General features: G+C 37.8%; 1 protein-coding gene across 3 annotated transcripts; it reads left to right on the plus strand.

The window, feature by feature from the left end:
- The first annotated feature begins 6,445 nt into the window (after window positions 1–6,445).
- LOC110453682 lies at window positions 6,446–22,142 on the plus strand. Of its 3 annotated transcripts, XM_021502744.1 has the most exons (7): window positions 6,446–6,510; window positions 6,715–6,794; window positions 13,365–13,545; window positions 18,179–18,296; window positions 18,783–18,829; window positions 19,113–19,265; window positions 21,639–22,142. In XM_021502744.1, the coding sequence occupies exons 3-7, from the start codon at window positions 13,426–13,428 to the stop codon at window positions 21,645–21,647; spliced, it is 447 nt and encodes a 148-aa protein (XP_021358419.1). In that variant the 5' UTR covers window positions 6,446–6,510; window positions 6,715–6,794; window positions 13,365–13,425; the 3' UTR covers window positions 21,648–22,142. The 3 variants fall into 3 exon arrangements, with proteins under 3 accessions (XP_021358419.1, XP_021358420.1, XP_021358421.1); XM_021502745.1 differs by lacking the exon at window positions 6,715–6,794 and having other exon boundaries at window positions 6,464–6,510; XM_021502746.1 differs by lacking the exons at window positions 6,446–6,510; window positions 6,715–6,794 and adding an exon at window positions 13,108–13,135.
- The last annotated feature ends 17 nt before the right edge of the window (window positions 22,143–22,159 follow it).

Raw genomic sequence — 22,159 nt, forward strand, 5'->3', positions numbered from 1 at the left:
GTGAGGGGTGAAATTTAGTATAGTTTATATAGGAAATATACATAATAGGCCATATCTTCCAATGTTTTGAACGGAGTTTGCTCATATTTGACAGATATACTTGTGAGGGGAGGAAGGTCTGCTGTAATAATTTTTGTGACCCTGACCCACTAGGGGGCTGGGTTTGGGGTGAAAAAGGAGGCGAATTTCAAAAATCTTCTTCTGCAGTTCCAGAAATGCTAGTATCAAATACTACTCATAGTTGGAAAGGCCTTCGAGTGGTTTATATACTTTGTGATTTTCATGTGCCCCAGGTCCCTCGTTTCCCTTTGGGGAGGGGGAAAAGTTTGGTATTGTTTATATAGACAATTCGACAAATGAACAGCCATCACATACTTTTTATCTCCAACACAACTAATGTGCTAGTAATAGTAACAACCTTAATTCTTTATGAATTATAAAGTCTCCATAGTAACGCTTCCAAGTTCTTACCCTGCATGTCTGAAGTGGTTACAAATTGGCAATACAGAGCAAATGTAAATAGTGTGCCATGATTGCTTAAATAACCAGGTGAGTGATACAGGCCCCCTGGGCCTCTTGTTCTGTATATTTTCTATTTTATTGATCGACTCCAATCTTCTCGGTTGATGTGTACATGTACCGCGATAATAAAATATATTATATAATTTCCACTAAATGGATGGTGGTTCCTGACGGCGGTTCTTGCTGAGATAAACTGTTATATTGTTTGCCTATAGGATGTAGGATCCTGTCATCAAGACTGCAATTCGAACGAACTTAGTTAACATAGGGCAATTATGACTAAAGGAAAGATTAAGATGGAGACCAATGAAAAAGTACGAAGAGAATAGGACCAGGTGTTCTGGAAAGGTTTAAATTATAAGGTTGTTGTATTTTTTATCATTAATTGGCTATCTAATATATTACATTCGTATGTCTTTTCCGGCCCAGCAATATTTCAACCAAACTCGGCCTATATTCATAACATTACCACAATATTGGCCGACTTTTCCCCGATATTGGTCGACTTTCAACTCAGCCAATATGGAAAAATGCGCCAAATCGAGCGTACACTTCATTCGGAATTCGTCGTGATTGTTGGTTCTTTTTTACTTACTATCCCGTGTCAACACAATCAACAACAATGGACGTAATGGAGGAGTCGCTGATCAAGAGGGCAGGTGATAAACATGTTACATTGTTCTGTAGTAATCCTACTAATTAGGAATATGTTTTTACTTTTCAGAAGACCTATTGTTTAAATTTATGTATTCAAAATATTCACTGTTAATTAATAAAAGTGTCATAAATCAGCTGATATCATATTGGCCCAGTTATTAGGCCGAGGCCTGTGATATTGGCTTGGGCCAATATCACAGACATCGGCCTTATAATTAGGCCAATATGATATCAACCTGTCTTACACAAGTATATTTACTCTTATGTAATAGAAAATTTAACCTGTTGTATACTTAACGTATTCACTTTCAGTAAACTAATTATTTTACTTGAAAAGTACACCAGTGTATTTTTGTTGTACACATGTGAATTAACTCGTAGTTCACTAATGAGTACTTTTAGTACTCCAGTGTATTTTTGTCATACACTAGTGTATTTACTAGTAGTACACTAACATATCCAATAGTTGCATACTTTTTATTTACTCAATAGGCTATTTTGTATGTATACAATTATCATCATCATATAAAAGTCATCTATTACTTTTCCCCATTGTATTGCATGCACACGGCCCCACCAGCGTGTGTGACAACAGCTGTTGAGATACCTGATAAAGGAGGCATAATCACACGTTACGCACTGGCTTGATTGCACGAAACGAAACGCTATATTCTACCACAGTGGTTTTATTTCCGAATGGATAACTGCATACTTCAAGTCTCTAACATGAAACGGGATATTAAACACGTGCATTATTACATTTTGAACTTTGGATTCATATTAATTTATCCATTTGGTCCCGCAACTCCTTATTCCGGTAAATTGTCTATGAAAGGGTATAAACTTTCTCAAGGAAATCCCGTTCACATATGACATTATATAAAGTACTGATCCAATATGCAGATAATGATGTTGTGCTTACATTTTGCTGTATGATGGGAGATAACTCGTCTTTTCATAGGATGCAATTTTGTAGAAGGGGAGAAAACTCTACCGAAGATACCATATATATCTTATATTATATGGTGAAGGATAGGAGTACATGATAAAGGATATTGGTATATGGTAAAGGATATTAGAATATGGTAAAGGATAGGAGTATATGGTAAAGGATAGGAGTATATGGTAAAGGATAGGAGTATATGGTAAAGGATAGGAGTATATGTTAAAGGATATTGGTATATGGTAAAGGATAGGAGTATATGGTAAAGGATAGGATTATATGGTAAAGGATAGGAGTATATGGTAAAGGATATTAGTACATGATAAAGGATATTAGTATATGGTAAAGGATAGAAGTATAAGGTAAAAAGGATAGGAGTTTATGGTAAAGGATAGGAGTATATGGTAAAGGATAGGAGTATAAGGAAAGATATAAGGAAAGATATAACGAAAGTAGTTGTCGAAATATCAATGACTCAAAAATATCAGAGTTCATGACGTTTCAGCGTCTCCTCAGTTTTTGCTTGTGTCTTTTGCGGTCTCTTCGGTTTGTGGTGTTTGCTCAGCTTAGGATGTCTCCTCGGTTTGTGGTGTTTGCTCAGCTTAGGATGTCTCCTCAGAGACTGGTGTTTGCTCAGCTTAGGACGCCTCCTCATTTTCTGGTGTTTGCTCAGCTTAGGAAGTCTCCTCGGTTTCTGGTGTTTGCTCAGCTTAGGACGTCTCCTCAGTTTCTGGTGTTTGCTCAGCTTAGGGTGTCTCCTCGGTTTTTGGTGTTTGCTCAGCTTAGGATGTCTCCTCGGTTTCTTGTGTTTGCTCAGCTTATGATGTCTCCTCGGTTTCTGGTGTTTGCTCAGCTTAGGATGTCTCCTCAATTTCTGGTGTTTGCTCAGCTTAGGATGTCTCCTCGGTTTCTGGCGTATGCTCAGCTTAGGATGTCTCCTCGGTTTCTGGTGTTTGCTCAGCATAGGATGTTTCCTCAATTTCTGGTGTTTGCTCAGCTTAGGATGTCTCCTCAGTTTCTACCGTTGTCTTAAGGCATCTCTTCAGGTAATGGTATCGTCTTTTGGTTCTTATTTTGTACTTGTGATTTGAAATTACGCGGAAAAAATGTGGCATCCTCACATAGTTGTTTTTATAACAAATGACAATGAGTTTGATATCTTTATGCACCAAACGCATGAATCAAAAATGCATCGTTCTTGTCTTTACATTCACCGACCAGTCCCCCTCGAACTAATGCGAAAATAAATCTTTCATGATAATAAAGAGATTTACAGTGATTTTAGTTTAAATTTTATTTTATCCATCCGTTCCTTTTTTTGATACTAACATATCATAACATGTTTATTGCATCGAGGCACGTCTTTTCGGCAAATCATTAACATGATCATCTTACGGAATTCCGTTCTGCTCACAGGTAAATGAACATGTTTCAGTACAATGCGTTTGGTAGAATCAGTTGGTCTTGCTCTTTGATAGAAATTCGATTATGAAACACGAGCGGTTTAATCAGATATAAAAAAAAATATATAAAGACTTTTTAAATAAAGAAATTTAAATAGTCAAATACAATCATGTATTTGTTGTTTATTTACTGAACCGATGAATAGTTCCCACCTTTAAGCTGATATTTGACAAGTATCCTGAAAAACAACCCATGAAAATTTGAAAAAGAAGTATAGAAAATACATATTCATATTTGGAATGTCCAGTTCTATTCCAAACATTATGTATATACAGAATATACACCCCCGTATGACCATTAAGAATGATTGACACAACGTGGACTTAATAACAAACAGGGGTTGTGGTTTGATATCATACAATAAGCAGTGTCTGTTACATACGTAAAGTAGACCGTCGTTAGATTACCACTAACCACGAGCCAGTCACACCAGCTATCATATATCAGTGTTTCTAACATACGTGTGGTAGGCAGTCGTTACCACTTACCACGAACTAGTCGCACCAGCTATGATATATCAGTGTATGTTGCATACGTGTGGTAGACAGTCGTTAAATTACCACTTACCACGAACTAGTCGCACCAGCTATGATATATCAATGTCTGTTACATACGTGTGGTAGACAGTCGTTAAATTACCACTTACCACGAACCAGTCACACAAGCTATGCTAAATCAGTGTCTGTTACAAACGTGTGGTGGACAGTCGTTATCACTTACCACGAACCAGTCACACAAGCTATGGTATATCAGTGTCTGTTACATACGTGTGGTGGACAGTCGTTATCACTTACCACAAACCAGTCACACCAACTATTATATATCAGTGTCTTTTATACACGTGTGGTAGACAGTCTTAAAATTACCTCGAACCAGTCACATCAGCTATGCTAGATCAGTACCTGTTACATACGTATAGTAGACAGTTGTAACCACGAACTAGTCACACCAGCTATGTTATATCAGTGTCTGTTGCATACGTGTGGTAGACAGTCGTTAAATTACCACTTACCACGAACCAGTCACACCAACTATTATATATCAGTGTCTTTTATACACGTGTGGTAGACAGTCTTAAAATTACCTCGAACCAGTTACAACAGCTATGATCTATCAGTGTCTGTTACATACGTGTGGTAGACAGTCGTTAAATTACCACTTACCTCGAACCAGTCACATCAGCTATGATCTATCAGTGTCTCTTACATACGTGTGGTAGACAGTCCTTAAATTACCACTTACCACGAACCTGTCACACCAGCTATGATCTATCAGTGTATGTTACATACGTGTATTAGACAGTTGTAACCACGAACCAGTCACACCAGCTATGCTAGATCAGTACCTGTTACATACGTGTAGTAGACAGTTGTATCCACGAACCAGTCACACCAGCTATGATCTATCAGTGTATGTTACATACGTGTATAGACAGTCGTTAAATTCCCACTTACCACGAACCTGTCACACCAGCTATGATCTATCAGTGTATGTTACATACTTGTATTAGACAGTTGTAACCACGAACCAGTCACACCAGCTATGAGCTATCAGTGTCTGTTGCATACGTGTGGTAGACAGTCCTTAAATTACCACTTACCACGACCCTGTCACACCAGCTATGATCTATCAGTGTCTGTTACATACGTGTATTAGACAGTTGTAACCACGAACCAGTCACATCAGCTATGCTAGATCAGTACCTGTTACATACGTGTAGTAGACAGTTGTAACCACGAACCAGTCACATCAGCTATGCTAGATCAGTACCTGTTACATACGTGTGGTAGACATTCGTTAAATTACCACTTACCACGAACCTGTCACACCAGCTATGATCTATCATTGTCTGTTACATGCGTGTGGTAGACAGTCGTTAAATTACCACGTACCACGAACTAATCACACCAACTATGATATATCAGTGTCTGTTACATACGTTTCGTAGACAGTTGTTAAATTACCACTTTCCACGAACCAGTCCCACCAGCTATGATATATCAGTGTATGTTACATACGTCTCGTAGACAATCGTTAAATTACCACTTACCACGAACCAGTCACAACAGCCATGATATATCAGTGTCTCTTACATACGTGTGGTAGACGGTCGTTACCACTTACCACGAATCAGTCACAACAGCCATGATATATCAGAGTCTCTTACATGCGTGTGGTAGACAGTCGCTACCACTTACATATGTACCACGAACCAGTCACAACAGCCATGATACATTGTATATCAGTGTCTGTCAGGACTTAAGGTTTTGTTCACTTAGTCTGAGATAACGTTTTTAACCTACATAAATTCCTGTATCATACGCCAGACAACATAGAGTGTACCACATGTGGCGCAGGAAATGTCTTACGGAGGACCCGGTTTCATGTGTTCATATTGTCTTTGTATATATCGAAGTATGCTCGCAGCTCCTGTTGTTTCATTTTCAATCGACTTTAATTTTGAATGTTGTCCTTGTGTGTCCTCGTATGTAGATAATGTGGTTTGTCTGTTTCCTTTTATCGTATATGTTTGACAAGATAGTTCAACTCACCAATAATTTTATCTTTGTCTTTATCAGGGTTTCAACATTTGGATTTGACTTTGAATTCGGCAAATAAAAATAAAAACAAATTACCAGTTTAAATTAAATACACCGAAAGGACTTTAGACATATCCAAATTGACTGTATTTAAAAGATTTGGAATAGTATCAAGTTAGCGTAAACGATCGATAAACAGTTGTAATGCCATTCATTATGGAGTAAAATGTCGGCGGTTCAATGTATACACGAATAGTTGGTACACACTTTCCATTAAGAGACCTGTAATTTTGTTCCGTGAGATCTGATTAAAAATAATCTTAATTCCTTGGCGAACGGGGCGGTAGGTTTTTATATCGAGAACGCATTGCATGCTGAAGTTTGGTAAGTTTTAATAAGTACTTGACTGTAATCCCTGTTTAAATCGGTACGAGAGGATACCATCGTGTGTATTGTGGCCATAAAAGTCTTTCACATTAGTAATCCATGTGTAAATATTTGTATGTGTTCTGATTCTGACTGTGGTAAAGTACCACACAATGTTTGATATAACGAACATGTACTGAGATAGTGCTTTGCATATTCTAGTGAAGACAACTCGGATAAGTATTTTTCCCATGGATTTCTAACTCGTCATCAACTGGAGCATCGCTGCCTGGGTACGAAGGGTTAGTATTACAGTATAAACTAGACATCGTTATGTTATATTATAACGTAAACATTAAAGCTTCAACATATTATACCAGAGTTTCAGTAAGCAACAACATATTCCTGATCTATCAGATTGTGTTACAGTAGCAACAGAACTAGTTATGGTACACATCTGTTTAGTCAGTGTCAGGAAAAACGGCAAATAATGGGCGAGGGTCAAACTGCGGAATTTTCATTAAAATGATAAGTAGTGGTCATTCATTTATCAAGAGCTGCATGATACAGAATCGAACATGGGAGTTCTTTTGAATATACACTTTAAGATCCATTATTTTGGAGTTCGTTGGAAGGAATATATTATACCGTAGTTAGATATAAACAATATTTCATTAAGTGTATCACATAAGGTCAATGTATCACATAAGGTCAATGTATCACATAAGGTCAATGAGATAATATAATCCACAGCTAACTCAATGATATAACAACATGCCTTTAAAAGTATAATATAGCCTAGCGGTACTCATATGATGTATTGTGGGCCTGATTTGTCTAATAAAGAGAGATAATATACCACAAGTATAGGTAAGTCCTGAGAGCAGGCAATGAAATGACGTAATTATATATTCTCTATAATGTATGTTTCTGTAGGAAACATTCTATACCACTCATATTGATATTAACGGTATGTGAAAAAGCATTGCTTTATGACTTAGGAATATAAGAAGCCCGGGGACCTTCATTAATAATCATCATTATATGCAAATGAATAGATTACCATTTAAAAGCAATTCAAACTAAAAACTTCAGCTATGAGTGTCTGTAGAATACACACACAAAATACAAAACAAGTTTACTCTTTATAGAGATGTCATAAGAAATTAATTCACCGTGATAACTTAACACACTGAATGGTCAATGGTATTAATGCAGTTATTTCAAAATATAGTCCTGCCAAACTATGCTGATCACAGGTCAAGATGAATATTGTCATTTAAGAGCCAGACACACTTGTGTTATTATCACTATGTCGCCAATGAGTTAAGCTAGAATACTGGTATAAAATATTTTTAAATCATTTAAGTGAGAGAGAAAAAATCACCGTTTATTCTTCTTTTAGAATCCCACACGAATTAGTATATTCGGTTTGAGCATGTGTAACTCATCTTAAAAAGTTTGATAGATTAGACATACTGACACAAAAAATGACCTTAACTAAAACATAACCTCATAGCTTCAGGTGTACCGAAATACTGGAAAGAAAATATCCTCAAGTTTTAAGTTAAATTTGTGGAAACAAAAATATAAAAAACAAAAGACAAGAGTTTCTCTTCGACTTCCCTGGCGCTTTCTCCTCTTTAGAGGTTCATCAGGGGAACTATTTATTCATGCTATTCTGATATCATTCTGTGATGTGTTGTTGTCCTGTCAACATGAATAAACAGTTCCCGTGATGAACATTTAAAGAGGAGAAAGCGATAGGGAAGTGGAAGAAACTCTTGCCTTTTGTTTTTTTATATTTAACCATCAGAAGGACTTTGAATGTTTTTTTCTAAATATAAATATATGTATATAAGTATTGAAAGTTGTTTAGAAATTAACTCGTATGTAAGAAATGTACATGTTGTTGTTAGATTGAGTCGCTTTTAATAGTGACCAACACATTAAAGATAAAGTCGGTTTATTATAGAAAATACGTGGTACCAGCCTCAGCTCAAGATTACAATATATTTATTCATAGCAACACCTAGATAGACAGTGGTCTACTGTACATTTATTGATTATCCGAACCGACGCAGGTGCTAGTGTTTGTTTGTGAATTATATAGTATCGATTTCTGTTCAGTGTAATCAGGGCCAGATAAAGGTATGTACTTATCAATCAGTGTCTGAATCACACGATGTGACCTGGTTTCCCCAAGTCTCGTTAACTATCTGAAGGATAATTTGTCACTGGGTAGTTGTTTTCACTCAAAACGAATAGAATTTTTAACTTTCATTGTTTCTGTTTTTAAATTTTAAGTTATCAGGCAACAGGAAACAAAACTAAAAGTAACCGAGTTAAAAAGGTCATTTTGAATTAATGTTCGTATGGCTGAGTTAACATCGATTTTACAACAAGGATGTAGACCACGTTTGTGATATGACGTCAATGCTAGAGTCCTGGGCCCAGTTTAAAGAGACGAGACTAAAGGTTAAAGGGAACGTCAAAAATAAAGAACTCAATATAGACATAGACCATGTACTGTATAAGGTATCAACAACAAGAGTCCCATGGGCTTTAACGGTCACCTGAGTTCTGATATATTTATACAGAGAGTTGATTTTTGTTTTTAAAACATGAACAGAAATATAATTCAAAGTGACAAATAACAATAAAACCACCTTATTCAATATCTATCATACAGATTTATGACTAAAAAGCATTTGAAACTAGCACCTCTGATCCTAAACAAGGATTTTATTTTTATCACACTGACTCCTTTGGGCGCCGCCCTACACCCCTTAGGGGTAGGGCTGGCTCAACATTTTCAAAGTATCAAACTGTCAACTCAGGGTTATAACTCCAATCAAGTTGTCAACATATTCAAAGTATCATTTGCCATTATAAACCATAATTTTGCCATCACCCCTCCCCCTTCCCCAGGGGTAAACGTGAAACCCTAAGGTCATAAAATTTACAATTTTGGAAAAGCACCTTAAAACCCTTCCATCTATGAAGAGTATTTGATTCTACCATATCTGGTCTTGAGAAGAAGATTTTGAAATGTCAGTCAATTCGACCCTTTTTGGCCCCACTCATCAGCATCGGGGGTCAGTCAGGGTTGATATGTGCATACCATCAAACTTCTATCCAATACTGATAATGCTTACCCAAATTGAATTACTTCCAATGGAAATAATGTTGGTCCAAAATGTGATTTCCCTGTATAAACTATAGTTAGGTTTCCCCCTCCCCATGGGTAAACGTGAAACCCTAAGGTCATAAAATTTACAATTTTGGAAAAGCACATTAAAACCCTTCCATCTATGAAGAGTATTTGATTCTACCATATCTGGTCTTGAGAAGAAGATTTTGAAATGTCAGTCAATTCGACCCTTTTTGGCCCCACCCATCAGCCCCGGGGGTCAGTCATGGCTGATTTGTGCATACCATCAAACTGCTATCCAATACTGATAATGCTAACCCAATGGAAATTAAACAAATGTTGGTCCAAAATGTGATTTCCCTGTATAAACTATAGTTAAGTTTCCCCCTCCTCAGGGGGAAACGTGAGACCCCAGGGTTATGAAATTCTTTTTGGCCCCGCCCCGCAGGCCCCTGGGGGCTGGGGATCATATAATTCACAATTTTGGTTGACCTTTTGCCATTGACGGTTTCTGCAAAATTTCAATGAAATTGGTTCTGGGGTTTTGGAGAAGAAGTCGAAAATGTAAATTGTTTACGGACGCATGACGGACGACGGACGATGGACGACGGACGACAAACGACGGACGACGACGGACAAAAGGCGATCGCAATAGGTCACTTGAGACTTTGTCTCAGGTGACCTAATAAAGACCAAGACCACGTGTTGTATAAAGTGTCAAGAATATATGCATAGACCCAGTGTTGTTTGGAACATCAACAATATAGACCTCAATCCAGTGTTGTATAAAGTGTCAGCAATATAGACCAAGACCACGTGTTGTATAAGGTGTCAACAATATAGACTGAGACCACGTGTTGTATAAGGTGTCAATAATATATACTTAGACCACGTGTTGTTTGGGAGGTCAACAATATATTACAAAACCCAGTGTTGTATGAAAACAATAACCACCTAGACCCAATGTTGTATGAGACGTCAACAATAACCACCTAGAACCAGTGTTGTATGGGACGTCAGCAATAACCACATAGACCCAGTGTTGTATGAACGTCAGCAATAATCACCTAGACCTAGTGTTGTATGAACGTCAACAATATTCACATAGACCCAGTGTTGTATGAACGTCAGCAATAACCACCTAAACCTAGTGTTGTATGAACGTCAACAATAACCACCTAGACCCAGTGTTGTATGAGACGTCAACAATAACCACCTAGACCCAGTGTTGTATGAGACGTCGACAATAACCACCTAGACCCAGTGTTGTATGAGACGTCAGCAATAACCACATAGACCCAGTGTGGTATGAACGTCAGCAATAATCACCTAGACCTAGTGTTGTATGAACGTCGACAATAACCACCTAGACCTAGTGTTGTATGAGACGTCAACAATAACCACCTAGAACCAGTGTTGTATGGGACGTCAGCAATAACCACATAGACCCAGTGTTGTATGAACGTCAGCAATAATCACCTATACCTAGTGTTGTATGAACGTCAACAATAACCACCTAGACCAGTGTTGTATGAGACGTCAACAATAACCACCTAGAACCAGTGTTGTATTAGACGCCAGCAATAACCACATAGACCCAGTGTTGTATGAACGTCAGCAATAATCGCCTAGACCTAGTGTTGTATGAACGTCAACAATATTCACATAGACCCAGTGTTGTATGAACGTCAGCAATAATCACCTAGACCTAGTGTTGTATGAACGTCAACAATAACCACCAATAACCACCTAGACCCAGTGTTGTATGAGACGTCGACAATAACAAACTAGACCCAGTGTTGTATGAGACGTCAAAAATAAAAACATAGACCCAGGGTTGTATGAGACGTCAACAATAAAGACCTAGACCCAGAGTTGTATTAGACGTCAACAATAAAAACCTAGACCCAGTGTTGTATGAGACGTAAGCAATAACCACCTAGACCCAGTGTTGTATGAGACATCGACAATAACCACCTAGAACCAGTGTTGTATGAGACGTCAACAATAACCACCTAGACCTTGTGTTGTATGAGACGTCAACAATAACCACCTAGACCCAGTGCTGTATGAGACGTCAACAATAAAAACCTAGACCCAGTGTTGTATGAGACATCGACGATAACCATCTAGAACCAGTGCTGTATGAGACGTCAACAATAACCACATAGACCCAGTGTTGTATGAGACGTCAACAATTAAAACCTAGACCCAGTGTTGTATGAACGTCAGCAATAACCACATAGACCCAGTGCTGTATGAGACGTCAACAATAACCACATAGACCCAGTGTTGTATGAGACGTCAAAAATTAAAACCTTGACCCAGTACTGTATGAGACGTCAACAATTAAAACCTAGACCCAGTGTTGTATGAGACGTCAGCAATAAGCACATAGACCCATTATTGTATGAACGTCTGCAATAATCACATAGACCCAGTGCTGTATGAACGTCAGCAATAATCACCTAGACCCAGTGTTGTATGAACGTCAGCAATAATCACATAGACCCAGTGTTGTATGACACAGACGTCGACAATAACCACCTAGACCCAGTGATGTATGAACGTCAGCAATAACCACATAGACCCAGTGTTGTATGAGACGTCAACAATAACCACCTGGACCCAGTGCTGTATGAGACGTCGACAATAACCACCTAGACCTAGTGTTGTATGAGACGTCGACAATAACCACCTAGACCCAGTGTTGTATGAGACGTCAGCAATAACCACCTAGACCCAGTGTTGTATGAACGTCAACAATAATCACCTAGACCCAGTGTTGTATGAACGTCAGCAATAATCACCTAGACCTAGTGTTGTATGAACGTCAGCAATAATCACATAGACCCAGTGTTGTATGAACGTCAGCAATAACCACCTAGACCCAGTGTTGTATGAACGTCAGCAATAATGTAACCCACAATCAATATTTCTTTTATAGTTAGTCTTTTTTTATTCCTGCTCAGAAAAACCACGTTATTTTGACATGAAGATGCTTGACAAATAAGGATTGAAGCTTGACCCAGTGTTATATGAGACGTTGTTTGAGACTTCAACAATAAAGACCCAGACCCAGTGTTTAGTTAAACGTCCACAATAGAGCCTTGTAACGTTTCCTTAATACCAAGGTGTTTTCAGGAGTATGCGCTGGTACATTGGTTCTGTCTACCGGGATTGTCTATGCGCGCTGATCAGAATTTTAGACTACGAATGTTGAAATATCCTACATATATTACTTCTGTTGTGCTAGGCAGTCTTTAAATAGCATGGCCGTTGATATCATAAAATCTGTAAACGTGATATAACGTAATAAGACCTTTTACATTTCCCTTGTATATATATATGGTTCATAAGGTTATCGGTCGACTTTAAACCTGCTCACAATTCAATGAATTATATATATTGTATAAAATCAAACTAGGCTACGTGAAAAAATCCCTAACATTTAAACAGGTTACATACCAGACTGGTTTACAATAATCTGTAAGACTACACTTTCTTTGATTTCGAAGCATATATGAATACAAAACTGAATTTCTTTCGGCTTGTTAGATCATATTACTATTGCATCAGGGGATAGAGAATGTACCAACGCTCTGATTTTACGAGAGTCTTACATGGCAGTGTTGTAGAAAGTTTATTTCTCTGCAGCATAGTATCTATCAGGCTGAGTATATTGTGTGATATTAACTTGTATATTCTATTGTTGTAGGGCTCTGTTTACCATTTCATCTATGTCCGACTAACTCCGCTATATATAAACGCTTGTCATTATGGAATGTGGATGTAGCTGTAGAGCTAATAAAGAGATGTTGGTGCCGCCACAAATGCATCGTCAGAAATCTGACATGCATGAAGAGCTACTGGTAAAACTCGGAGCTAAGGAAGAAAAGGTAAATATAGGATTTCATTTAATTTAAAAGCAAAAAAGAAATAAAATGATCTCAGTCTTAACACATAATTCAGGACAAAAGTTGACACTTGCAAGAATAGATTTACCATAATTCTCATTGTTTTTTCCTTTCTTTTATGAATTTTAACTTTCTTTTAGGATAACGATACCATGTTTATTATTGAGTTAAATTAAGCACAAAAACAAAAAAGACACAAATACCTTCCCTCCCTGTGAGTTCAAGATAGAATGTCCCGCATAACAAAGAAGTCACACGCCCGTATAAGAACAAAATAATCTAGCAAGTAATTTCACATTTCATAAGAGTGACGTCACAATGAAGACACTTAAATGAGGTCATGTCAAGCGCAGGAGATATAAAAGAAAATTGATTTTATCGGAATACATTCATGTTTTTATTTATAAATATCAGAGATGAAAGAAACACACCCTTTAAAACATGTTTGTGAAAGCTACCATACTTTCCCCCTGCAGGTCGGGGATCGAGAATAGAATACACCTGCTGTTACCCACTGCATGCATCGTAAAAGGCGACTAATGTGGTTACCCCTTTGTCGCAAAAACGACCAAAATAAATCTGCTGCACCCATTGCAATGTTTGGGATCTATGTATTTCTCTTTATCTCTAACTACCTTCTGTTTCCTAGCGCCTTTGCTTGGCAATATCTCACTTTTGGCTTTAATGTTGAATGTTCGCCTAGGTGAGGAAGGGATTCGTTTCTTTTCCCGGGCCGGGTCTTCAAGTCTTCAAAAAAGCTGTTATTCCCTCCTTAACGTTTCAGCATTTAGGGTTATGGCAACAACTGGTTCATCCGTTGTCAGTATAATATGACCGGGCGGAATAGAGTGCTGGGTGCTTTCGGCATGGTATTTCAGCGAGCTATCGCTATAATGTCGGCGTCAGATCCGCGCTATCACAAGGAGGCAAGTTCATCAACAAGGCCTGTCTCCAGCACACATACACACGTTCATATAGCGATGACGCCGATTGAAAGCTGTGAGCTTCTTGTGGCGCGTTTGAATATATGTTAAAATACTTGTTAAAAACACTTTTCACTTCCGGTGCGTATAGATAGACTTCTAATGTCAGGAATAACAACTTGCGCGGAATTTTGTTGGGTGATCCGACCAAAATTTATTCAGTCTGTTCTTGAATGTGTCCACAGTTGGAGAATTGACCACATTATCGGGTAGACTGTTCCACACCTCTACAACTCTATTGCTAAAGAAGTTACTATATATGGCCCTATTTGTTCTCTTGAACAGCTTTCTGCTATTTCCTCGTGTTCCAACGGGGTGCGCTCTTATAAACATTTTGTCCTGATCTACAATGTCAATTTCCTCCATAATTTTGAATAATTCGATAATTTCGTTGTTATCTGTTGTACTGTTGGGGCTACGATATTTACATCCAGTAATTAATTTGTCTCTGTTTGTCAGGTTTAGTTCACACCAGACTGAGTCTTGAAATTGTTGATGTATCACAGTGTCCAAGAAATCCATAGATTTAGTACACATCTTCTTCCCCAACCACTTATATGTAGATCATAACCTTCTATATTGTATTGTTCAAGAGTATTTTCGAATAGTGGGTTCTTGGGAAGGACTTCAGTTATACAAATTAAGTCAGGTGAGTCCCGTTGGATTAATGTTTCTAATTCGCATTTTTTGGTTTTGGAAAGAGTGTCCACATTAGCGTAGATAATCTTCAAGATCTTTGTACAATTGATAAAACCGTGTTCCTATTCTCTGTTCACTTCTGGTGACCCTGGGGCTAAAATAGAGTTCTGATGACCCATGTTGTCCAATAATGTTTCCTGGCTGTACATTTGAGTGATGTCCTCGTTTCCGAAGGAATTGAGATGACCGCCCATATTTAGGATAGTATTGTCCATATCCATCATAGCATCATCAGCCAATGTTTTTGGTTCTGTATGGTCCACTAGTGAACTAGGTCTGCCGATTGGGCTAATCACACCGTTGGCTGTAGCTTGGGGTGTAGGGTCCGAATCCATCTTTTGTGGTGGTTGTGTTCTCTTGTTTTTTCTATCGGCTTGTTATTGTTTTGTGAAGTCCTTGTTAATTTTAACCCTTTTAAGGTGTTGTGGGGCCAGGGTTTTGATGCTTTTTGCCACCTCTAACAGGATTTTTTTCTGCTTTTTGTTGTTCAGCACTACTTTAATGGGTCTGCACTTTTCCTTTGAAAACTTTCCCAGGCGGAAGTGGACTGTGATATCGACGTCGAGTAATCCGATGCTGATACAAAGGCTTTGAATTTCTGTTTTATCTTTAACATTGTTTGACTTTCTATCGCTATCAGTTCCCTCTGGTACATTGAAAATCACAATATTAGTGTCTCTTCTCCGTCTGTCCTCTTATTCGCCACATCTTTCATCCACCATTTTGTTGACCTCTTTTTTGATGTTACCTAATATGTCAACTTTGGCTGACTCAATTTTGGTGTCCATTTCCTAATAAGTGTTGATTTGGAATTTGTCAAACTTTGTTTCCTGACAGCTCATCCTAGCTTCATTTACATCTTGTAATTTTTGGAGAGTACTATCAATTTTTTCCAGGGTGGGAATGGTGATAGTGCAGCTGTTGCAGGTTCATCGAAGATTGTTGAATTTACCCTGGATGATGTAGTTGTACACAGCCTCGTCAGTTTTAGAACATCCCAAACAGTAATATAGTTTACAGCCATCACATTCCATAGCCTTTTTTTAAGTTGAATGTCACATTTGTTACAAAAGATGATTTCTTCTCCTGATGCTTGTCTTAGCTTCTTACTTAGGTTTGCGATTCTATCCTCATCATTTGAGTTAGAGGTACCGGTAAGTTGGAAACGGGTTTTAGGATTAGCTGAAGGCATGTTTACTTTAACTTGTCAAGGATTGATAGTAACTTAATGGGAAAGCAAGGCAATCCTAGCTATAACCCAGCTACTTACAGTCTATAACAAGTCAATAGTGTTCATTTTGAAATTCAGTTCCTCTTTTTAGTATTCTGAGTAGCCAATATTTACCTACAAGTTCTGATGGGTGTATTGCGTCTGGTAACAGGTTGAAGTTGATGCTGTATCGAGTTGTCGAAAGTTGATTGTGTTGTCGTTTTGTCGATCTCGATCCCTCCTTGTCAAATCTCGGTGGTATGAAGCCGGTCATGGAGTTGAATTCCGTTACTACACTGTTGTAGGATTGCACAAGTGCATTGACTTCATGGTCATCATTCTGTTCTATTTGTGCATCCAGATGTGTGTAGTCACGAAGTCTGTTCCATTTTATCACCGAGATTGGTGGGGCCTCAAGAAATCCAATATGTAGATTACGGGTTTCCATGGCCACTGCTTGTTTGACATTAGTGAACTGTTCTCGTGTTTTCGATATTGACAAGTCAGTTCCGTGGTCCTCATACCGGGGGAATATAAACTTCCCTTGCTTAATGGTGATGTCGCATGTCCCGTGCCAAAATAAGACTAACCCTTCATACCCGAGACCACCCCGTTGGAGACTGCTGTTAATGAAATCCACCGTCTTCCGCTTTTGAATAACCATTTAATGCTATCATGGTCGACTCTATGGTGCGGGAATTCTCCCTGAGATAGCGTCCTTTACTGTCCGAGACGAGCAATAACTTTCTATCAGGGCTAAATATAGTCTCCCCTTTCTTAGTAAGGTATTTCTCGAGTCTACGAGCTTCCTGAGAATTCATTTGGAAGTGTAGAGCTGAAAGTAAAAGTGTAAATAGAATCGGCCATTGTTGACGGACGGCGGGAAGCTCAAACACTGGGATGAGCAATCACTCAGTATTACGAAATCGTGGGCCTAGATTCACACAGAAACGGATCACACAGTTTACCTATATCGCGCTACATGTTTGAAACTTGTTTAAAGGATATAACGTTGTTTCATTAGTCTGGAATCGACGATAATATAGCTGAGTCCTTTTCTGTTTTGATGTGTACATCCATTCGTATTGCGCGCGCAACCGGAAGCTCGAATGCACGTATACACAACACACACAGAGGCACGTCCTTAAATGATAGGACGTTAAAACCTGTGCAACCAACCCTCTCGATTTTCAATAGTAAGATAAAACTTCAACAAAGCCTTAGACATAATTCTAACTCATAAGCCTTTGTGTGAAATTTTCATCTTTCTACTAGAAGAAATGAAAGATTATCCGATTATTTAACGTATGTCCGTGAGATATTTTACTTTCCCGTCTATTAGTTTTCAATATGTTCCTTCTCAATAAGATACGGTATAGTTTCCGTACTTTCAGTAGGTGATGACGTTGTGTATTGTTCATGCGTGTTTGTTCAGTAACTGATGGGTGTTTATAATTACTGTTGTGCTTTTATGCAGCAAGTTAAGACTGTGTATAATTAATTGTGCTAGTCTGATCAGTAAGTAATGACTTTATACTTACTTAATGAGTGTTTACTAAGTGATGACTATACCTGTGTGTGTGTGTAGTTTTTTTCGGTGAGTGATGACTGTGTAAAGTTAGCTGCGTGCCTATGTTCAGTATCTGATGACTTGATCGTGTCTGTTCAGAAAGTGATGACCTGTGTATGCCTATAAGTGACCAATGCGTATTCTTATTGGTAGTTTGACTGGCATCCCGACATCCTGTACCGCCGCACGGAGCGACCACAAGCTAGTGTCGTGGCGGACTACTCAATCGACATCAAGGTCGGCCGACCCAAACTGTACTGCGTCGGCATTCGTAAGTCTTCGTTTCCATTAGGTTGTTTACTATACATCGTCTGTATCGGGATGTTTCGGGATGTATTCACTATTTATTTAAGTGTGAACATGTTTTGGTTAAACAAATTAGATCATTATATTCCAAAATATCACTTTATTTTCCCAAGCAATTGAAAATGCAAGAGTAATTTGTTATTTGCAATGTAACAGTGCTGTCAAATACATTATTCGCGATGTACAATGGATGAGCTCTTGTAACCTACCCTGTATGTTTGAGAGTAATAAAATCTTGAATCTTGAGTCTTTAATAATTAATGACATTGCTTCAAGTTTTCCATGCAAATTTTTTTTTTTTTTTTTTTTTAAATTTTTACGTATTTCATATTCTGCTGAAAATATGATTTTTATTTGAAAGAACGTTTTCATATTTTATCGCTAATTACTCCCTGATATATGCATTTTGAGATATAATGATGCATGCTACAATTGTAAGTTTAAATTTTAGGTAACCCATGGGCATGTGGCAACCAAGCACTTCGACAAATGACAATGGTTTGTTCTTTTAAATATTTATTTTTTGAGATAATCCAGGATCAAAATGAGATTTCAAAAAAAAGACATGAATTAAAGGTTGATAGAAAGTTTGATATTAGTTAATCATTTACTGGATTGACGAAGATAACTGTCAAGAAATAACATACCTTTTACAAAAATGACAAAGAAGAAAATTATAGCTAACGATATGAGTGAACTTAATGATATTGTTATAATTGGTGAATATTAATGTGTATATATAGTAGACTTAATCTGACAGGGAACATGTTTTTTTCGACAGACAGCAAAACAGGGTCCCCGAAGTCTTTTCTTCGGTAAGAGACCTAAAACGACTAACATCCTGAATATTCATCGCCCGGCACCACCCAGGACATCCACAGCAACATCACGGGTCCGCCTTCAGCCATTATCGTTAGTTAGGAGCAAGACAGCGGTATGTGTCCTGCATAATGTTACAAAACCATTAATTATGTTTACACAAAAATCTTTTCCATTAGTACTTAAAATATTTGTGATGAAAATAGAATTATTAAAACTAACAACACAGTCTAAAAGAAATTGTTTTTGTTAAGCTAAATTCATAGCGATATATCTGAAATATTTTGAAACGCCACCCGACATCGTGAAAAGACTATCTGTTATATCCCATCTTTTATCCTTCTGTCCTTCCGTATATATAACATATTAAGACGTCCCTCAAATTACGCTTCTTTCAATATCTATTGGTGTTTTATCCATGGAACATAATACTCCTCGTTTATGGTATTTTTCCTTCGCCGGAAAAAACAAATAAATTGTAACACGCTTATAAAATGGACTGCTTTACAACATCCATGTACAAAACAAACCACAGAACTTATTACAATTTGTACTCTAGTTAAAAACCTGAATCATACAGCATCACATTTCAGGTCCCATTTTGTGTACTCAATATTGACATGTTATAACAACATAAGAAGGTACGCAATGCATATCGGGGCGTAACTTAACTGTTATCTTAGGAGAGGTATAAACCCATCTTTCTGAAGCATTTTTAAATTTCATATATATATTTCATATAATGTCCAGACTGTGACTTTCAAATCTTGCGCAATAAAAGTACTAAGATCGCAAAACCCATCTTCGTTGATTGATATGTATCAAAACATGCTGGCAGATTCGCTAACGGTGTTCCGGTTTTCTCAAGAACGACTAAAAAAGAAGACTTAGTTCGCTGTCCACTATCCTTACGAGAAGTGAACAACGCTCCGTAGATGTTACTGAGCTGGTACTCTCAATGTGCATACCACTTTAACACAGTAGATACCACTGGTGGTACCCAGTTTATTCAAAAGGAGGAAAAGCGATCCGGAGGGTTCAATGGTTTCTTAGACATCCAGTTTATAAAAACTAGCACGGACCGATTAAGGTTTTGGTAATCAGCACATCAGATAAGCTATAAAGTGTTGGTATCCGAGCAGGACAACAAATAAGGTTAAGTATAAGATAACGGAAACGAGACCAAAACAAAGTCACGATAGCAGAAAGACAAACCGCACAGAGGAAGTGCGACTATCCCAAATTAAAAGGAACCTCCAACGATTTAAGAAATACAAAACATGAACAGCGATAAAACATTTACGTAAGCCACACTATTGCAGCAAAGGAGGCAACTGCAATAACTGTCAGGCATGTCACATCAGAGCAGATGGGAAACAAATTGGATGAATTAGCGGAGGAATTGGAAACGCTGGGTGTTAAGGAAAAACATTCAAGATCAGAAAAGAAATTATTACAGTCAGAACACGACAAAAATGCGCTAATAGGCCACATAAGTTAAACAGTATGATCGAATGGGAAGGGACTGAATCACTGTAAGGAAATCGATAAGTAAATGAGGTCATCTAGATAATAAAGTAGGAAGATGTAACCGGGAACAGGGGATTTACCAGTTTTGTAGCACCTTGCTGAGCACTGTTCGATACGCGTAACGGTAGAGGACATGGGAAGTAACTCTTCCATTCGTATCCTTCTCGAGAAAACCTTATAGACAGTCAGCGAAACTGTCGGTAAAAGCCTACCATAATGCGTCTGTCAGGCTGCTATATGTTTGACGGTAAGCTGAAAAACAGCAATCACAAGGTTTTGGGTTCGACGACATAAAAGATATTATTGCACCATTACATAAGTGAAAATATGGAAACGTGAAGTATGTACGTGTGATCCGTTATAAATGATATCACAGACTTTAATTCTGTGGTAAAACTAACTTGTCGACAGAAAAACAAAACATTGACAGAGGCCATGTTAGGTACATGCGATCTAAAACGGTCAACTTCATGTTATCAATGATCACGGACGTTTCAAAACCATTTTGGTTACACACCGATTTTTCAGCAATAATCCATGAAAGTGCTTAGATTCCCATAAACCTCTTTAGAACATCTACACATATGCAGAACAGTCGATGTGTGTACCGATATTTTCTTTTATAACTTAACAAATAAACCTCATATCTTAGGGTGCCATCTTTATGCAGAAAGCTGAACGGGAATTTTCCATTAACACGTGCATGCCCCCTTTAAACTGATGGTGGGTGAAGGAAGTGGTGAATGTTTTAATGATATCGATGTTTATCTTCTTTCGGTGACGCAATATTTTATCAATAAAATTTTGAACGGGATAATTTTACAATAGGAGTTTGTATGTTAGTCATACTGTACAAACGTGAATGCATTTGTCTACTGCCGTTCTTAGATAATAAGTTTGGCAGTAGATTGGAAAAGTGGTTTTAAAGATTTCTAATGGTATCTCTTTTGTATTGCAGATTTACTAAACGTATATCGCAACAGACACCGGTAAGGTGACGTCAACACATGTACAAAGCTCAGCAGTTTCACAGACAGATGTTGGTAACGATGTGTGTGACAGAAATAACAGGACAGTGACTAGTTGGATAATGAGCTCGGTGTTCCATGTGTGACGTCATAATCAGACGTCACAATTATGAACTAACTGCAATTGTTTTTCTTTAATGGAGTAGTTGAATATCATTCAAATAATCCAGGAAATCAAAGGATTTGTTTTTAATATGCCCGAGCGTTTTCACATTCCCTCAACCTTTGGTTAACTACTCGATCAAACTTGAAGAGTATGGTTGAAATACTTCTATGATTTATACAGTATATTATATCTATTACTACTAGCAGGCAAACTACAGAGTAGCATTTATTCTGATGTTTTACTATACTACTAGCCAAACAACAGAACAGTAATGATTCTGATGTCTATAACTACTACTAGCCATACAACAGAACAGTAATGATTCTGATGTCTATAACTACTACT

The sequence above is a fragment of the Mizuhopecten yessoensis genome, unplaced genomic scaffold (assembly GCF_002113885.1).
Source record: "Mizuhopecten yessoensis strain PY_sf001 unplaced genomic scaffold, ASM211388v2 scaffold7479, whole genome shotgun sequence".
Classification (NCBI taxonomy): Eukaryota; Metazoa; Mollusca; class Bivalvia; order Pectinida; family Pectinidae; genus Mizuhopecten; species Mizuhopecten yessoensis.

Bases quoted from the DNA above. Each gene is read 5' to 3' on its own strand.
- LOC110453682 (XM_021502744.1), top strand. From the start codon at position 13,426: ATGGAATGTGGATGTAGCTGTAGAGCTAATAAAGAGATGTTGGTGCCG. The intron at 18,297-18,782 runs GTAAGTCTTCGT...TTTAAATTTTAG, and splicing joins ACTGTACTGCGTCGGCATTC to GTAACCCATGGGCATGTGGC. The intron at 18,830-19,112 runs GTTTGTTCTTTT...TTTTTTCGACAG, and splicing joins CACTTCGACAAATGACAATG to ACAGCAAAACAGGGTCCCCG.